This window comes from Lissotriton vulgaris, chromosome 7 (assembly GCF_964263255.1).
Source record: "Lissotriton vulgaris chromosome 7, aLisVul1.2, whole genome shotgun sequence".
Taxonomy (NCBI): domain Eukaryota; kingdom Metazoa; phylum Chordata; class Amphibia; order Caudata; family Salamandridae; genus Lissotriton; species Lissotriton vulgaris.
This window is the reverse complement of record NC_141695.1, coordinates 700,988,940-701,008,522: the sequence shown is the minus strand read 5'-3', so window position 1 is coordinate 701,008,522 and position 19,583 is coordinate 700,988,940. Positions and strand designations below refer to the sequence as shown.

Sequence of the window (19,583 nt, the reverse complement as noted above, 5' to 3'; positions counted from 1 at the left end):
TGCAAAACGTTGGCAGGCTGGAAGATCCCTGCATACAGACACCTGGGTGCAGGTTAAATTGGGCGATGGCACATGCTGGTCATGGAGTATCCCAACCGCCAAGGGGTTCAAAGAGGGCTGTGTACTTGCCCCAACCCTGTTTAATCTCAATATGGTCAACCTGACGCAGACCCTCAATCTATGCAAAGCACATGCCCCAAGGATAGGCGGTAAGGCTCTATCTAGCATCCTTGATGCCAACGATGTACTGCTAATCAGCCACACGCATGTCGGGATGCAACCATGCTGACGGGGCAAATACTCCCTCATTGCAGACTGAGCAACTATGGAGTTGAGGAGATTTCTAAGGTGAGATACATGTGGCTTTAAGTACCCATCATAAACCGTAATACTGCAAATTGAAGGCACACAGCCGAATTCCCTTGATGTAAAAGTAGGAAAATTTCATGAAGCACTACCAATCAAACTTTTCCCCTCTTGACCAATGCTTGTTATCTTCAGGTCTAAAATTTAACAAAACCCTTGTGTGGGTCCTTTTTCCCGATCAGAAAGTATTGAGCATAAATCACATTATTCCACTGAGGTTTTAAAACTGGAGTGTGAGAAGTTGGCCTGATATATGATGCTCACTAGTTCTAGTGATCACCTTGTATCGGTCCAAACAACCCTTATGGTGATTGGTTGTAAGTCAACCTTATAGACCAGCTATCCTAATGGTAGCATGGACAAAGCAGTCTTAGGCTAAACTCTTTTGGCATGTGAAGCCAGCTGTTTTAACACATAGAACCCCTTGAATACCAAATGAAAGGACACCACACAGGTTGTTATGAAACTAAACAAGTATTTATTAACTAACAAACACCTCTGAACTCTTTATGAGATCAGAGGGCTAAGCACATGACAAGACTCTTAAGAAAAATACGTTAAGTTGCACAAGTTACAATGTTGCCCTAGGGGCGCAACAAACCATATACTTAGTAAATGGTATAAGGAAGTCGATAGAAGGAATGGAGCTGTCCAGAGGCTGTAGGATCGCTGGGACTACACTACCATAACTTTAGGTAAGTAATAGGAGGCCCACGGAACGCGTGTGCAGAGTGTGAACTCACAACGCGAGATGCGTAACAACGTCTATGGACAGTACAGTTCAAGAAAAAGGTGAGTACGGGCAATCTTAACTAGTTAGGACTAAAACGACTGTGAAACTGGACACTAGGAGAGTCAATCTACCCTTGAGCACCGAAATGCTCTTGTTACCTCACCCACGGGCTGCGGGTGCATAGATGCGAAGTAGTGTCGGGTTTCTGCGTTGAAGTCTATGGAGCCTGAAAGAAAAGATGCTGCAGGCGACCAGGAGGAAGATGTCCGGTGTGATCCAAGGGTGGATCAGGAATGCTGAAGACCTGAAAGCAGAGGGGACAATGTTCAAAGTCACTAGCCAGTGACTGGAGTGGAACTAGGGATGGAACCAGATGCTGTCGTCACGATCAGGTGAAGAGTGGACGCTTGACTCTGCAGCCACGTGGACCAGGTGGTGTCTTCGACGACCAGGATGGAGGCACGAGCTGTCCCACGCAGGCTCTCGCCATCAGCGTTGTCGGGTCCGGATTTGGAGTCAACAGGCCTTGGCAAAGGCAACCCACGCGGTAAATGGAAAAGATGTCTGGTGCGGACCAGGAGGGTCCGGGACGCCTCTCTTTTGGAAGGAAGCAAGGGCCAGTCTGGAGCAACCAGACCAGCGGTGTTGATGTCGTGGATCGTCGTCTAGGAGGCCACTAGCCAGCCGGCAAGTGACCAGACAACGCGTCGAGCAGCAAACAGGCAGAAGGGCCCCACGCAGATCTCGTGGATGCTGGAGGGCTGGTCTTCGGTGCAGGAGCTGCTCGGGGCTGGGGCTTCTCAATCCCCAAAGCACTTCGTCGAGGTTACCTCAGAATTCGTGCTGGAAGCGAAGTGCAGTTTCTCAAAGATGGCCGGTCCCACACGTCTCGTCACACCCACGGATCTCAGCTGAGCTGCAGATGTAGATAGAGGTCGGAGAGGTCTGGGAATCCGGGTCTCGTCGGGCTCTGAAGTCTGGATGCTCGAGGGAAGACAACAAAGTGCTGCCACTGGATGCTTTGATGGTGCCTGCTTGTGCAGGGTGGACACTCCTTGCCCACAAAGGAGATTTCTTCGGTCTTCTGTGTAGAAAGTCGTAGTCCGAGTTTCTTCTTGTAGAATTTCAGTTCAGGATTAATCGGATTTGGAATGGGACCAGCTCCTACCTTTATCCTGCTAAAGGGGGCTGCACTATCACTAGGTCCCTCCCATGGGTGGGACCAGGAAGGGGGGTGGTTACACCCCCCCATCCTTTGTCCGGTCTCGCGCCACACTGGGGCTGGAGTGCCCCAGCAACTGGTTTGAACCGGTGTATGCACAGGGCACCTTGTATGCACAGGGCACCTTGTGTGCCCTAGGCATGTCTCATTCCTTTCAGCCCTGTCCTACCTAATACACAAAATCCTGTCTGGGGTGGTGCTAGCACCTCCCAAGGCAGGAAACCCTTTGTCCAAGCCTCCCTGGCTTGAAGGACTCCCAGCAGCAGGAGGTCAGACTTGTGTCTGTGGTGGCAGCATCCGTTTTGTGATGCTGAGGCTCGAGTTAACTTTAACCGGGGTTCACAGTTACATACATGACGTGTCCCTCTAAAAGGGTGGAATGCTACCCCCATCGCCAGAATTGGCGAGGGGGTGGTATTCCAATTCGTATGACACCTTACTCGACATGTTTTGATAATGCTATGCCAAAGTTAGAAATAACCGCGAGGTTATAATGCACTTAAGAGTATATGATATAGCGTTATCATGGAAACAGCTAAAGGACTTGGTTCCGAAAGCTGTAGACAGGCTCAGCTCATGCCAGAGCACTATCTCACATAATTCCAAGCACTCTGCCTCCAGGATTGTTAAGGCCTGCCATAGGAGTGACTTATAGGAGCATATGTGTCCAGGTTAGGGTTAGATATAGGTATACTATATCTAAAGCAAAGGGTGATTACACCACCTTGCCCCAGCTGATTGATCAGCCAGTTGTGTCAGATTTGGATGGCCAGCCAGGGGTGGCATAATACATGCTGCAGCCCCTGGTAGGCCCTGGGTAACTATGGTACACTGTACAAAGACTTACAAGAGTGACCCAATACCAATTGGTAAATGCACCAAAAGTACATGGATGTCAATTTAGAAAGAGAACAGCTAGGCTGTGGGTCTGATTTGCAGGCCCACAGCCAGGGAAAGTCGTAAACTAGTGAAGCAAAAAGCAAAAATCTGGGGTGACCATAGGATTGCAGACCCTACTCTCCTACATGGAGTTCTTCTCAAAGAAGGAATTTGCTACTTTCTTCCACCAAGTAACTAAGTATTGCAGAACTTCGCTTTCAGTGTTAATTGTGAGAACGTAGGGGGAAAAAAAGCATTTTGAACCAATTCTGTTGAATATCTAGCACCCACAAACTCTTTATGATCTTTTTGACATCGTATGCCAGCGGCAGATCAAAAAAACTCCTGCCAGCCCTCCTTAGAAAAACCCCATATTTTGTTGCTTCTACTAATTATGATATTGCAGTTCTCTATCAGCAAGGAATAAATTAACAATGCTTGATTCTGCCTTAGCTTCGAAACTGGACTTTTAGAAATCCTTCCTTTTTTCCCCTGACATACAAATTTCAGAGTGTCTGCTTTAATTTTTCACCTTCTGGATCTCTTCATCACTCACTGGTTAGAGGCGGCAGACCCGAGAGCAGAGGACGGCCCGGGACCAGGGTTCGATTCCCGGCGCGGCAGGTTTCTGGACCAGGGTCAGCGGACTCGATAATTCTCTCGCCTCGGTGCCCACTCTGATCAGTCATCACACTCGGCAACTCTGGGCATTAGCTTGCCTCATCTTCACTAACGGCCCCACCAGACCGCCGGGGATGCCTGGTCTCACCCTGGAGATACCCATTAAGGGACCATCTCTCAGGGAAGCCAGGAAGGGTGTTGCAGCGGTCGAAGCGCCTTGGGACCCTCCGGGTAAGTAGTGCGCTATATAAATGCCTATACATACATACATACATACATCAGCTAGCAATGAAAAAAGCAAAAACTCATTAAAAGGTAGCCGCAATGTCTGCTATCACACTTGAGGGGCCAGGAATTAAAGTCTCAGCCATGAAAAGCATTTTGTCAGACTGAAACAACTATCTTAAGAGAGTTTGCTTATTTCCTGGAAAATTGTTCAGCCAATTCCACAAAGACTGATCACACCAGCTGATGAGGGCAGCATCTATACTCTAACCATCGAACTGCTGATTGATAAAACTTCCTTCCAAGGGAATTATACTTTCTGCTCTCTTTTTTTACAAGGAACTGGAAGAAGTTGAGCCCACGGCATTGATGTTTTTGTTTGCAGCAGCAACATCAACTAGTCTGCCACAGGATTTTATGTTCAGGATTTGTGGATCCGAACCAGCCCAATGTAGTTTCCTACCTAGTCATTTTTTTACTGAGTGCAGCAGAAATGAAATGGTAAACGCTTCCAATAGTGTTTCCAAAGGTACCAGAACTTAAGGGCCAATTTGGCATGCTGGTTTCTCCTGGAAAAAAAACCTTGATTTGTGTTAATGTCTCGAAACTGAACTTCTTCTGTAGAAGGTTTAGGAAAGAGAAAAGATCATCAATGGGAGAAACACATGTCTCCTCTACCAGAAAGAACCCAAAGAAGCAACAACAAACCTGATACACTGTACTTTTCTGTTTCTTCGAGTTGAGGTAATAACCTCACAATTGGCAATGAAGGCAAAGGTCGATACCATCACAAAACAGACTGATTGTACTGCTTTGTATTATTGTATATAAATTACAATTCTTAATTAGTGGCAGAGTGACAGCAGACACTATCATGAACAATGCCTTATAACTCATTATAGAGTTTGGAAAGTGGTAGAAACATGTTGCGGCACCACAATTCAGTTTTCTCTCCCCATTTAGATTTACTCTATCCCTTTAGGACAGCTGATAAAGTGATTTGTAGTCCAAGAGATAGTTGTATTCTTAGTATCTTTCTTTTGTTAAATTTGCACTCTGCACAACGCACCCACATCATCATCTTATGTAGGGATGTCAATCCAGACCAGCTAACCGGTATTCCATTAAAATCTCCTTCCCCTTTGGGGAAGTTGTAGCCCATACCATGAATCACAGGCGAGGAACCCTATGATTAAGCATGCCAATTAAGGGTGGGTGAAGGTTTTTTTCCTTCAAAGAAAAATCTGTTGCAGCCAAAAGAGATAAAGACCCATCCAATGCGATTGTGGTTACTATTTCCACACCAGGTGCATTCATGATGTTTTCTGTATGTTATACAGGAGGCATTCGCGCCTGGTCTTTAAAGGACAAGTTACTTACCTTCGATAATGCCTAGCTGCAGATTCATTACTTTTGTATTTTCCAGGTGTCAGACTGGATCCAGAAGATTTTTCTTCGAGCAATACCCTAGCATCCATGTAGGTAGTGTCAGTCAGCTATGTGTGACATTGTCTGCTTCGTCTCCACCACTGACGTCCGCATCACCAATATAGGCACCACCTCAGCACGCAGAAGTGATTTACTTTTCAAAACTTACTACGCAATAAGCTCAGAGCCATGCAGTGCACTGACATTGGTGTGGTTCTCAACACCTAGGGCCATGAAAGGGAACAGCACTGACCCTAGAAACCTGTCCACAGTGCAAGGAGGATGGGTAGGTAAGGAGGGACTGCGGACAAGTTTAGACCAGGAAAACTTGCAGGGGAGAGGATCCAAAAATGCCATCCCTCTGGACTTGACTGTTCAGCCAATAGTGCTTGGTGAATATGTGCAGAGATGCCCACTTTGCTGCCTGACAAAGGTCGAGGACTGAGACTCCACGCTGTGGTAGCAGCCTTAGATCTGCAAGAATAAGCCCTTAAGCCTTCAGGAGGCATCTTTTATGGAAAAAGCATAGCAGATTTTGATACAAAGGCCGACAATTCAAGATATCATCCTTTTTTGCACTGCATGACCCTTCTTCGCTCCCACGTACCCCACAAAGAGTTGGTCCTCCACCCGGAACTCATTGTGCGGTCGAGGTAGAATGATAATGCTCTTTCTGAGTCTAGCCAGTGGAGTCGCTCCTCTTCTTTGGAGGGATGCGGAGGAGAGTATAAAGTGGGTAGTGTGACAGACTGCCCAATGTGGAAAGGAGTTACCACTTTCGGTAAGAAAGAGGCCCTAGTGCAAAACACCAACTTACCAGGTAAGGAGGCTTGGATGAAAGAGCCTGCAATTCGCTCACCCTCCAGGCAGATGTTTTTGCCACTAAAAAGGCTGTTTTAATGATAAGCAGCCGGAGGGGGGAGTTGTGTTAAGGTTCAAACAGAGCACACATCAGGAAGGTGAGAATCAAGTTACGGTCCAACTGAGGCAGGATGAAGGGGCAGGTGGAAACCTATGTACAAGCCCCATCTAATTACAATAGGGGATTTAAATAAAAAGGGATGGTCTAGAAGCCTCAAAAAGGAAGAGCGGTCCGAAAGGTACTTTTTGAGATTGCCCAGAGCAGAGCCCTGCTTGGCAACAGTCAAAATAAAGAGAAGGACTTGAGAGAGGGAAGCAAAAAGAGGGTCAATAGGTCTTTCTGTACAATATTTTACAAATTTGTGCCACCGGCAGCCATACACAGTCTTGGTAGAAGAACGCCTGGCTGCCAAGACAACACTACCGACTTCAGGAGGAAGGTCGAATGCTATCAACTGCCGCCGCTCAATCTCCACGCAAGGCAGCGTAGAGTTTACAGGTTCGAGTGGAGGCCCTTCCCCTGCTCCTGCGACAGAAGATCCTCCAGAAGGAACAGCCTGATCGGAGAATCGATGCTCAACTTGAGAAGCTCGGGGCATCAGACTCTCGTGCCCAGTCTGGAGCCACAAGAATGGCTTCAGCCCAGTCACTCCTGATCTTCTTGGCACTCTGGGCATGAATGGTCTGGGTGAATATAGGAGGCCTGAATTCCACTCAAGACAAAAAGCGTCTCCAAGCGAGAGCCGCCCTGGCAACTCCAAAATGAAAAATTTCTGACATTGCGTGTTTCCAGCAGAGGCGAACAGATCTAACAAAGGCTCTCCCGACTGCTGAAAGACCTCGAGCCACCTCTGTATTTAGACACCATTCGTGATCCGCTAGGCATTGATGCCTGAGTTAGTCTGCCCTGACGTTCAGGGAACCTGCTAGGTGTTGAACCACCAGGGATATGTCCTTCTGTTCCAGCCATGTGCAGAGATGAAGGCCTCTTGACCAAGGCTCCATGACCCCACCAGGCCCGGTTTGTTGCAGTATCATATGGAGGTGGTGTTGACCGTGAACACTTGAACCAGCTTTCCCTTCCCTGAAGGAAGAAATGCTTTAAATGTCAAGGAAATCACTCTGAGTTCTGGTAAGCTGATGTGAAGTCCAGATTCTGCCAGAGACCAGAGTGCTCTGATCTCCACCTCTCCCAGATGGCCACCCCCGTCTTAGGAGTCACTACTGTTACCTGGTTGGGAAAGTGCGAGGGGGCTGCCTCGGACCCAAACGCGGTTGGTCAGCCACCACTATTGGTCATATACAGAGACTTTCCTGATGCTGCGCTCATTGGAACTTGAGGTCCCACTGCAGAGGCTGCATATGCCATCTGGCACATGTCAGAAGCAGGATGGAGGAGGCCATGAGACCCAACATCCTCAAAGTCATTCTCACCGAAATCCAGGACAGAGGGTGAAACATCGGTATCTCAGCCTGAGTATCCTGGAGGATAGCCCCGAAACAACACTGTATCCAGAACAGCTCCAATGAAAGGGAACGTCTGAGAGAGTCAGGTGTGACTTAGGCACGTTGATAGAGAACCCCAGAGAATGCAGGAGGTCCGCCATAGTTTGTAGGCGGGAGACGACAGCCTTGTGCGAGTTCGCCTTCAACAGCTGGTCATCGACATAGGAGAAAACTGGGGCCCCTGATCTGCGCAGATGAGCTGAGAGTATTGCCATCACCTTGGTGAACACCCGAGTGGTGCTGGAAAGGCCAAAGCGAAGCACTGTGAACAGAAAGTGCTCATGGCCTACCACAGGTAGAGCCGACGGGAATGTGAAAATAGGCGTTCTGCAAGTCCAATGCTACCATCCCGTCTCCTGGGTCTAGGGCAGACAAAACCTGAGCCAGAGTGAGCATATTTAACTTTTTCTTTTTGAGGAAGTAGTTGGGGCTTCACAGATCTAGGATAGGGTGCTTGCCCTTTTCCGTCTTTGAGACCAGAAAGTATCAGGAATAGCAACCACAGCCTACTTCTGGTGCCGGAACCCTCTCTATGGCTCTCTTGGCCAAGAGAGTTGTGACTTCCTCCTGAAGCAGAGTCAGGGGATACTCCGTCAGCTGGTAGTAAGTTGGAGGTATGTAGGGAGGGGCAGTCTTCAAGGGGATTCCCTTGGACTATCTGAAGAACTCACCGATCCGACCTGATGTTTTGCCAGTTGTGGAGGTGATGGCTGAGCCTGCCATCAATTGGTCTTCCATGATCTTGAAGGGGCGGACTAGGAGGGTTTGGAGGCCAAGGGTGCGGGGTGGTGGACTGACCTGACCTCTGGCCACCCGAACAAAGGGGTGAAAATGAGACGCACAGAGGTTGCTGAAATTGTGGAGTCTTGTGGCTGGGGTATGGCTAGTGCAGCTGAAATCCCCTTTCGTGGCCACGTAAGGGGCGAAAAGCACACAGGTGACGTGTTGCCACTGAGAGGCCTAAGGACTTGACAGTAGCTTGTGAGTCCTTAAAGTACTCTAGGGTCATGTCTGCATTGTCTCTGAAGAGACAGGTGCCACCAAAGGCTATGTTCATGAGGAAAATCTGGACATTCTCAGAAAAGCCAGAAATTCTCAGCCAGGCATGGCGTTGTAAGGCCAACATCGTGAAATTCCTCTGCCCAGTCAGTAGATGGTGTCAAGCCCACAACAAATGGCAAACTTTGCCACATCTCTCCCGTCTGATACTGCATGGGAGCAAATGCCCGGGCCACCTCTGGGACCTGTCCTAGCACTTGCGCAACCGATTCCTACAGGTAGTGGGAGTAATGGCCTAATAGGCATGCAGTGTTCACTGACCGCAACCCAGCCTCTTGGATTCCCTATCCGGGGGTATGAAAGGGAACATGCCCTGAGATGTAGCGGCTTGGTCTACGAAGCTCTTGGGGGTTGGGTGGTTGGTGAGGAAAAGTGGATCGTCTGGTGCAGGGCAATGGCAGCAGGCGATTGTCCTAATCATAGGAGCCCCTGTGCTGGGCTTGGACCAGGTTCCCAGAAAGACATCTGTCAAGCCCTGACTGAAAGACAGGAGCAGTTCGGAGGAGGAGACACACGGCTGCAGGACCTCTGTCAAGGTGTTTGTCATGACTGCTACAAAAGGGAGCTGAAGGTCCAGGACTTCAGCTGCCCTTCATACCACCATAGCATAAGAAGCTCCCTCCTCTGTAGCCCCAGTAATGGGAGGAAGAAGACCAGAATCTGTAGAGGTGTCCCGTACAATGCCATCACCCAACTCCTCATACCAGTCCATTTCTTGCTCTGACTGGTCTTGTAAAGGGTCCAGCAATACCTCTCAATCTTCCTCCATTGCTAGTCCTTCAAAACATGGCTTAGAATCCGACCCAGGACCCAAGGGTGCTATTGGCGCTAGGATCGGCGTCAATAGGCGCTGATCCGGCTCTGGATTGTGGTTGTGTTAATTGCTTACACACTTGCATATTGGAAAATATATGTAGAATCTTGCCCCAATGTATCAGAAAAGTTTCAGCATATAAAATAAATGCACTGCTTACATTCAGTACAGAATTTTTTTTTTTTTATCATAAGCAACTACTGATGTTACAACTACTGACAGTGAATTAAATTGTACTGAAGGCAAACCCAGGTTTCAGTTTTGCATTTATCATTAACCTTGGAAACTGTGAAAACAGAGTAAACAAACATTTACTTTGACTGGACCTCATGTTCATTTTAAAGATTGAATACCCGCATTTTATTTTTTATTTTGGCTTGTACACACAATTTGGAATCTCAGTACCTGGTATCCTGTTGTTTGAGTATGTGCTTAACAGCCTGAGCTAAAGTAAATGTTTTTCCTGTCCCATAGGGACCGATTATAAGAACAGGAGGCAGCATTATGGAAAGGGGAGTTGTGATAGCCAAAACCGCTTCCTTCTGTTTTGCGTTTAGCCGAGGGTCCAGTAGTTCATCCCACTGTCTAGTAAGAAAACAAAGGAAATCAGATGTTCAAAATACACACATTTTACCTTATTTCACCATAAGAGCTTTAATTCTATACTAGATCCTGCAAAAACACTGTCAATAAAAGCTTTGGATCACAGAGAATCATTCATGATATTCCTACCCAAAAATCCACACTTTCCTTGGATCATTACTAATACATTACCTGAAGAGTACTTCAAGGACACATACTCTTCCCAGTTATCTTAAACATGTACAAATCTACATAGAGGCTTTGAGGGTTCTTGCAAACCAGGGACTGAAATTCAGCTACACCCACCAACAGCAAACCCATGCAAATCTCACCTCACAACCTAAACAGTCTTTGCCAGGTACCACTTCGACTAAGAATGAGAACTGTACTAAAAGAATCAGATTGACAATTGTCTTACACTTGATCTTCTCAAGTGTCAGAATGCCGGACTTGTGAGCAACATGACAAAGAATCACATCCAATAAGTAACAAAAGAACAAATGACCAGGCATTTCAGTAGATTTGTTGAGCATCTCAAACGACATTGGTCAGCCACAGCTGGTCCAGAGAAAGCCCACTTGCCATCCTAAAGAACATCTGACAGCCACAGCAGCTCCAGAGAACCTCCCTTGCCGGCTCCCCTTATCATGGTAAATAGTGATATAATGAACTGGTTAGTAGTTTGAGAACTGGCAGGAAGTGAGGTTTCAGAAAATCCCAGTTCAAGGTGACGCAAAATAACTTCCCAAAAACCTTTTAAAATTTCCTGTGGATGCCTTAATTCAAGAAGAAGTGCTTTATTCGGTACTCAGTAAAAAAAGTGTACATAAAATACATTGGATAAAAAAAAGATTATCTAAAAATACATATAAAGTCACATTCCCTAGATGGGGCGTGGTGTGGCCAAGACTTCAAGCATGGCGGACGTGTGAGCTGGGCGCTCCGTCCAGGCCTGCTACGAATCCGGTGATAACTGCTGTACACACTGCCATAGTGACACTGCATTCAGCACCGCAGGCAGCCTAATATCGGGGGGACACCGCAGTGGTCTGCAAGTGCTGCAGAGTAGCTCTGAAAATCGCAATTGGAGCAGGTGCGAGGAGAACGCGACCGAGAACGAGCTGGACCCTGGGACCGGGGACTACGCCCCGGCTGATAACATCTCCTGAATTCCAGGGCTGAGTAGCCCGATCGCCCAGCCTTGTGACCCCCTGGGGAAGGAGATCTACGCCTCGCACAGCAACAGGACGGGGGCTGGAGCACCTTCGGTGCTGCTCTGCAAGAACCAGACGTGAGGAAAGACAGGCGGGGCCAGATACGCTCAAGCGGCAGAGACACGAAAGTAAGAGGAGCTCCCGTGTGGGAAGGAGACTACGAGAAGAGCCGGCTGCTTAAGGGTCGTGTCAGGCCTCCTGAACTGTGTCATATATTGAACGCTGTCGGAGGCTGAAGAGATAGCAGTGGACTACAAGGTGCGGCCTGGTGGCGGGGCCTATCTGCTGCTTCATGTTGCCGCTGGCTGCGGTGGACGCTCGCTGCTCCTGATCGACAGCCGGGGGGGGGGCGCTGCCAACTCCTTACTTGGTGCTGCCTGTTGTGCACTGCATGAGGCAGAGGCGGGAATCTGCAGGCCCGATGGCACGGCATTGGGCAGGGAACAAAGGAGCCTCTGTGAGAACTCTTGGGACGAGTGCGGAGAGGGTCCTGGCAGAGGCCGGATGAATTTGGGGTCCTGGCCATCCTCATAAGACTAGGCAAACTGGAGCTGTTCAAACGCCGCAGTCACACCGAGTCAACCAGACCCTGAAGCCAGAAGGTGCCTATGAAATAGCTGCGGAGGCCAGGGAGGAAGCACAAAACACGAGAATCCAGGTTTGAGGAGGTGATGGTGCGGGATAGTGGCGAGTGACCTGTCAGGCGAGCTGCAGGGGAGGTGAGTATGAACCTCCATGAAACAGGTGAAGGAGGGCACTTAAACATCAGCAACCACATAAACCTTATTGGGTTAACCTCGCTGAGACCTGCGAAACGATTCCCCCTCTACTGGACTACATATGGGGACAGGTGGTAGATAGTGAAGAATGGCACCTGACCCTTGGACCCATGCAGAGTCAGAGACGTTACTGTGGCTGGAGAAACCTGACTGAGTCCCAAGGGCGGTGTGACGGAACACAATACACACGAGGTACTCCGGCTGTGAGGGCTGGCAGCACTCTTCACCCAAACGCACAAGTTACTTACCTTCGGTAACGATATATCTGTAAGAAACATTAGTAATGATAGATTCCTTACCTTAGAATTACCCCCAGGCGTCAGACTGGATCCGGAAAGATTTTTTGTCAGCAGTACCCCTGCGTATCGGTAGCCGTAGTCTTGTGGCTCCGCGGGCGTCGTTGGCACCGGGATCCCGTCGCCGAAGCTACATAGACGTTAGTTCTGTACACGACTTTCTGCGCCAGGAACGTAGAGCCATGCAAGAAACTGACCACTGGCGCCATGAAACTAGGGCCCTGAAAGGGATAACCTTAACCCGATGAATGTTTCTTACAGATATATCTTTACCAAAGGTAAGTAACTTGTGCATCTGAAAGAAACACGTAGTGATAGATTTCTTACCTTAGACTAGATACCCCAGAAATACCAACCCCGGTGGTGGGTCTGCGAACCAAAATCCCACCAGAAAGTCCTAGAGAACAGAACAGCCAAAGAAGCCGTCTCTCCGGACTTGGCTGTACAGTCAGTAGTGCTTTACAGATTTCATGCAAGGGAACTCCCCGTCCAAGAGCAGTAGTGGCTGCCGTCGCCCTGGTAGAGTGGGCGCGCAACCCCACCAGAGGTTCCTTTTTAGCCAAGGAGTAACAAGCCTTTATGCACAGAACGACCCACCAAGAGATGGTCCGCTTGTGCACGGCCCGACCTTTCTTGGCGCCCATGTAGCCAACAAAGAGCTGGTCATCCACCCAGAACTGTTGTGTGTGGTCCAGATAGAAAGAGAGCGCACAATTTGGGTCCAGACGGTGGAGCCTCTCTTTCTCTTTTGAGGGATGCAGAGGCGGAAAGAAGGTGGGCAAAGAGATGGTCTACCCGATGTGAATGGCAGTGACAACCTTTGGAAGAAAAGGAGGAGGAGTCCTTAGAACAACTTTGTCCAGATGGACAGAGAGAAAAGGAGGCTTAGAAGAGAAAGCCTTGAGTTCACTCACCCTTCTGGCAGAGGTGATGGCAACCAGTAAGGCAGTTTTTAGAGTGAGGAGACTAAGAGGGCAATTGTGGAGTGGCTCAAAGGGAGCACACATCAGAAAAGTAAGTACTAGATTCACGTCCCACTGAGGCATCACGAAAGGAACAGGATGAAACATGTGCGTGATACCTTTCAAGAATCTATTGACAACAGGGAACTTGAAAAGGGAAGGCTGATTTGGGAGCCTTAAAATGGGGGAAATGGCAGAGATAGCCCTTGATAGTGCCCAGAGCAGAGCCCTGCTGGGCCAAGGAGACAAGAAAAAGAAGAACCTCTGAAAGAGGGCCAGAAAAAGGATCCACAGCCTTTGCTCTGCACAATGCCACAAACTTATTCCACCTGCAAGCATATACCATCTTAGTAGAGGAGTGCCTGGCTGCCAAGATAACATTACAGACTTCGGGGGGCAGGTCGAAAGACGTCAACTGCCGCCGCTAAATCTCAACGCAAGGAGGTGGAGACATGACATGTGCGGGTGAATGGCCGTCCCCCTGCTGCTGCGACAAAAGATCCTCCCGAAGAGGCAGACAGATCGGGGTATATATGCTCATACTGAATAGCTCGGGATACCATACTCTTCGAGCCCAGTCCGGAGCCACAAGAATTACTTGGGCCTGTCGCGCCTGATCTTCTTCAGCACTCTGGGCAGAAGTGGTATAGGCGGAAAGGTGTACAACAGACAAGCAACTCCATTCACGACAAAAAACTTTGCCGAGTGTGTGCTGCCTTAGAAAATTCCAATGCGCAGAAGTAATGACATTGCGCGATCTCTTCGGAGGGAATACATCAAACCAAGGCTCTCCCCATTGCTGAAAGAGACCTTGCGAAACGTCAGAGTTCAGACGCCATTCGAGATTCACCAAGCACCGGCGGCCGAGTTCGTCCGCCCTGAGGTTCATAGAACCTGCCAGGTGTTGAACCACCAAGGAAAGGCCCTGATGTTCCAGCAAAGCCCAGAGGCACAGAGCCTTTTGGCAAAGGGTCCACGGCCCCAACCCACCCTGTTTGGTGCAGTACCACTTGGCTGGTGTTTTGTCAGTGAACACCTGCACTACAGTCCCCATGACAGAAGGAAGGAATGCCTTCAGTGCAAGTCGAATCGCCCGAAGCTCCAGAAGGTCCAGAATGTTGTTATGGAGCTTGGACTCCACCGGAGACAAGATGCCTCTGATCTCCGCCTCCCCAATGTGGCCGCCCTATCCAAGAAGGGACACGTCCAGCACAACTGTATTTTCCAGTTGGGGAAGGGAGAGGGATCTGCCATTGACCCAATCGCAATTCATAAGCCATCACTGCAATTGCCTTGCAGTGTCCTCCGAAATATGGACGTGATCGAACAGGTTGCCCTGATGCTGTGCCCACTGGAACTTCAGGTACCACTGCAGAGCCAGCATATGCCATCTGGCATGATCCACCAGCAGGAGTCCATCAGACCTGGTAGTCGAAGGGTCATCCTGACCGAAACCCGGGACAGAGGCTGAAAGATCGGAATCGTAGCCTGAATGTCCCGGACTCGCTGCTCGGGAGAATACACCCCGAAACTGCGCTGAGTCCAGAACCGCTCCGATGAAAAGGAGCTTCTGTGAGGGAATCAGTGCGACTTTGGCACGTTGATGGAGAACCCCAGCAAATGAAGGAGGTCGGCCGAAGTCTGGAGGTGGGAGACAACTGCCTGGGGCGAGCCCACCTTCAACAGCCATTCGTCGAGATAGGGTAAGACTGAAATCCCTGATCTGCAAAGATGCGTTGTGACCACCGCCATCACTTTCGTGAGCACCCGAGGGGCACTGGTAAGGCCAAAGGGGAGCACGGTGAACAAAGTGCTCGCGGCCTACCGTGAATCGCAGTTAGCGCCTGTGGGCAGGCAGGACGGCAATATGGAAATAGGAGTCCTGCAAGTCCAAAGCCACCATCGAGTCTTGCTGATCTAGGGCAGACAAGACCTGAGCAAGAGAGAGCATCTTGAACTTCTCCTTCCGGAGGAAGCGATTGATGTTCCGAAGGTCTAAGATAGGACAAAGGCCCTTGTCCTTCTTTGGAACCAGAAAGTAGTGGGAATAACAACCTCGACCTACTTCTGGTGTTGGAACACGCTGAATGGCCCCCTTAGCCAAGAGGGCCACATCTTCCTGCTGAAGAGCCAAGTGATTCCCTTACATGCTGTGGTACTGGAGGGGTTGTCTCGAAGGGGAGGGAGTAGCCCCTTCGGACAATTTGCAGCAACCACTTGTCGGAAGTTATGTTGAACCAGTGGTGGAGATGATGGCGTATTCGTCCACCCACTGGCATCTGTTGGGCCTCAAAGGTCGGCCTAGGAAGGCTTCGAAGTGGATGCTGCAGGGGTGAAAGTGGTATGACCCTCCTGCGTGCCCCCTGAACCGCCTCAGCAGTTCCGACGTCCACGACCACGCTGAGGTTGTTGCTGCTGCTGTGGTCTGTGGCTCTGCGAAAGCTGTGGGGCGTCCCTTCCGTGGCCACGAAAGAAACGAAAAGCAGAAGGCCGAGGAGGCAGAGCGGCCGACAGGCCCAAGGACTTGGTCGTAGCCCAGGAGTCCTTGAAACGCTTCAACGCACTATCTACCTTATGGCCAAAAAGGCGAATGTCATCAAAGGGCATGTCCATCAGAGTGTTCTGGACATCCCTTGAGAAGCCAGTTGTCCTCAACCAGGCGTGGCGACAAAGCGCCACCATCATGGAAATCGACCTGCTCAGTGAGTCAGCGGTGTGCAGCCCACAACGTATGGTGAACTTTGCTGCGTCTCTCCAGGCCGCAATCACCGTGTCCCACAGGGAGTGGGTATGATGGCCCAAGAGGCATGCGGTGTTCACCAACTGTTGCCCTAAGCTGGCAGATGAAAACAGTTTCTTACCAAACTGATCCAGTTTCTTGGATTCCCTATCCGGAGGTGCGGTAGGGAACGCGCTCTGGGATGTAGAGCCTTGGACAGCCAAGCCCTCCAGGGTGGGTTGTTGGGTAAGGAAGAGGGGGTCGCCCGGAGCCGGGCGATGTCGTCGGGCCACATTCCTATCCACAGGAGCCCCTGTGCTGGGCCTGGAACAGGTGCCCAAAGGAACGTCGGACAGTGCTTCAGTAAAGGGCAGCAAAGGCTCCGAAGAGGTAGCCGCCGGTTGGAGCACTTCTGTCAGGAGGTTAGTTCTGACAGCCACCATAGGGAGCTTGAGGCGGAGAGCCTCGGCCGCCCTACGCAACACCACTGCGTAACTAGCTCCCTCCTCCGTAGCCACGGTAGGAGGAGACAGCATGCCATGTTCAGGTGAGGTGTCAAGACCACTGGCCTCCCCCAAATCGTCTGCCCAGTCCTGATCATAAGCACAGTCCTGTGCTAAAGGGTCGTCAGACCCCTCCCAGTCCTCCCCTCCCTCCAAAGTCTTTGGAACAGGCTCAAAATAAGGAGGCGGGACATAGGGCCAGTCTGTATCGGGCGACGTCGATCCGGCACCGTGCGATGTCGGAAGAGGTGCTGGAGAGATCGGCGCAGGTGGATGTGTCAGTAGGTCAACTGGTGTCAATCGTGATCCGATCACAGATCCTTGGGGGGCCTGCGGCGCCAGAGCCGCCGGAGATGGCAAAGCAGGACCCCCAGTCGGGCCCACGGGGCCAGACGGCCCAAAGAGTGGGCCATGGCAGCAAGAAACTCTTGCACCTGAGCAGTCGTCGCCCACGCACCCGGGAGGAGAGGTAGACTGGGCGCGACGTCGCAGGCTCCGCCAGAGCAGCGGGAGTGGCACCGCCCCCACCCTCAGCCATGTCGTGCGACGGACTAGGCAAAGTCGAAGATCAACGATGCTTCTTTGACTTCTTTTTTGGAATGCTTCGACTTACCTGACCCCGAGTGCGAAGACTTGGATCCAGAAGAATGATGGGGACGACTCAGCGACTAGTCCCTCGACCTCCCAAGGGAGCGGGACCTCGAGAGGCCCAGAGCCTACTGCCGGACTTCAAGTAACTTTTGGGATCGCTCCTGCAAAGTCGTGGTCGCGACCCAGGCAGTAGAGACACACGCGTTATGGGTCTGTCACCGACATCATGCGGTGACAGTCCCCACAGTTCTTGAACCCGGACATCCCTACGCTTGCACATGGGTGCGTCTAAGTAGCTCCTGCGACGTCATCCCGGCGCCAGCGAAGCACGCGGAGCCGCACAACGACGCCTACCAACGTGCAGGGGTACTGCTGACGAAAAACCTTTCCGGATCCAGACTGACGCCTGGGGGTAATTCTAAGGTAAGGAATCTATTACTACGTGTTTCTTTCAGATAAACAATGGTACTATGGTTTGAACCTGTGAGTGAAGCTGCAAAATCTGGAGTAGCCTGGAGATCACTGCAGCCTTGTTGATGCCTAGGAGAGACCTTTCTGCAGTCAGTGTGGTCGCAAGATTTGCCACACAGTGGGCTTATTGGGGGTCAAGTTGCCAAAACTGAAACAGAAGAAGTCAGGGGGCACCCAGCCTGTCACCAGGGAGCCCTCGACCGTGACACACAAGAGATGAGGTGGGAAGCACGCGGGAGGTGACGACTCTTTCCACTCACACTTGGATAGGGTGTTGGCAGGCATCGCGGACACCAAAAACGCCTTGCAATAAGACACTGGGGCAATCTAGGTGGGTCTGGGTCTACTCCAAGCTTAATATCTGAAGCTGGCAGACAGTGTCCGGGAAACGGAAACTGCATTTACTGAGCTCGAACCGGAACACAGATAACATACAACCAAGATTGACTACCGCACCACCAGAGTGGCAATCCTTGAATGGCGGGCAGAAGTCGCAGAAGGCCACAATCGGATAAATAATATCAGACTAATAGGGATACCCAAGCAGGCAGATGGATCCAACATGGTGGAATTTCTGGAGAACTGGCTGCGCTCTGTTGTGGCTCCAGAGCTCCTGTCTCGGTTTTTCGCTTTGGATAAGGCACATAGAGTGCTGGGTCGACCACCTGCCCCGGGGGTACTCCCCGACCGGTAATTGCAAGGCTTTTCCATTTTAGAGACAGACATGCTCCTCCCGCATTCCCGCACACATGGCCCGTACGTGATCGAAAATAGCAATGTGTTCATATTCCCAGATTTTACTGCTAGGGTGCAGGCTCAGCGGGCATCCTTTCTTAAAGCCAAAAACACTTTTAGGGAAGAAGGAATACAGTACTCGCTAATATTACCGACCAAGTTGAAAATCGTACTTTGATGGCACCTCACATTTTTGCGACACCGCGGAGGAGGTCTGGAATTGGTTGGATGCATACAAGAAGGGTGCCCCGCTACCTAAGAGACCACAGCGTACCGAATCAGTGCTACAGCCGCGCAGATGAAGACCTAAGCCCATCTGTAAAGCAGCCCGGGCACATAAGCCCTCAGCTTCGCAGACCCACCGAGATAGACAGGCTGCGCTGCAAGCAGTAGCACAAATTCTTTAACCTATGAACCAGGGTAAGCTTCCGGGACATCAGCCGCATCGGATGATGCATCGGCTGAATCTGGGGACTCCTTGAAACAGACCCCCCGCTGCCATCCTCAATTATATAAAGCACAGAGCGGTGCATATTGTGATGCTGGAGGAGACCCACCTTAAGGAAGTGGAGGTTGCTAGGTTATGGAGCAGGTGGCGGGGCAATTATTTGCGACTATATTTTCAGTATATGTAAGGGGGGTGCTTGTATGGGTCAGGCCTGGGGTTCCATTTCAGGCTTCTCACAAAATCATTGATCCTGAAGGGAGATATGTGCTTGTAAAGGGGAAATTGAAGGGTAAAGAAGTGACGTTGGAGAGTGTCTATGTGCGGAATCAAGAGTAGCTTTCCTTCCAGACACAACTTTCTAAACCACTGGCAGGGGGGGGCAGAGGGAGATTTGATTTTGGGGGAGGGTGGGGGGAGATTACAATTGTGTAAGCGATTCTGATTTGGACAGATCCACTCCCCCGCTGAGGGGTACAGTAGTGGCCATGACAGCTAAAGGCCTGAAGGGTTGGTTTGCAGGGTGGGAGTTGTTAGATGTTTGGAGGGTGCACAACATGCAGAAGAGGGAA

General features: G+C 50.3%; 1 protein-coding gene across 2 annotated transcripts in view; it reads right to left on the bottom strand.

Moving 5' to 3' along the window:
• The window catches only part of HELZ (helicase with zinc finger), a 1,742,088-nt gene that overhangs the window by 955,506 nt on the left and 766,999 nt on the right, over positions 1-19,583 (bottom strand). For both annotated transcript variants that reach the window (XM_086930935.1, XM_086930936.1), the window contains exon 15: positions 10,120-10,299. In XM_086930935.1, the coding sequence (XP_086787061.1) occupies positions 10,120-10,299 (180 nt within the window). The remainder of the gene's footprint in view (positions 1-10,119; positions 10,300-19,583) is intronic.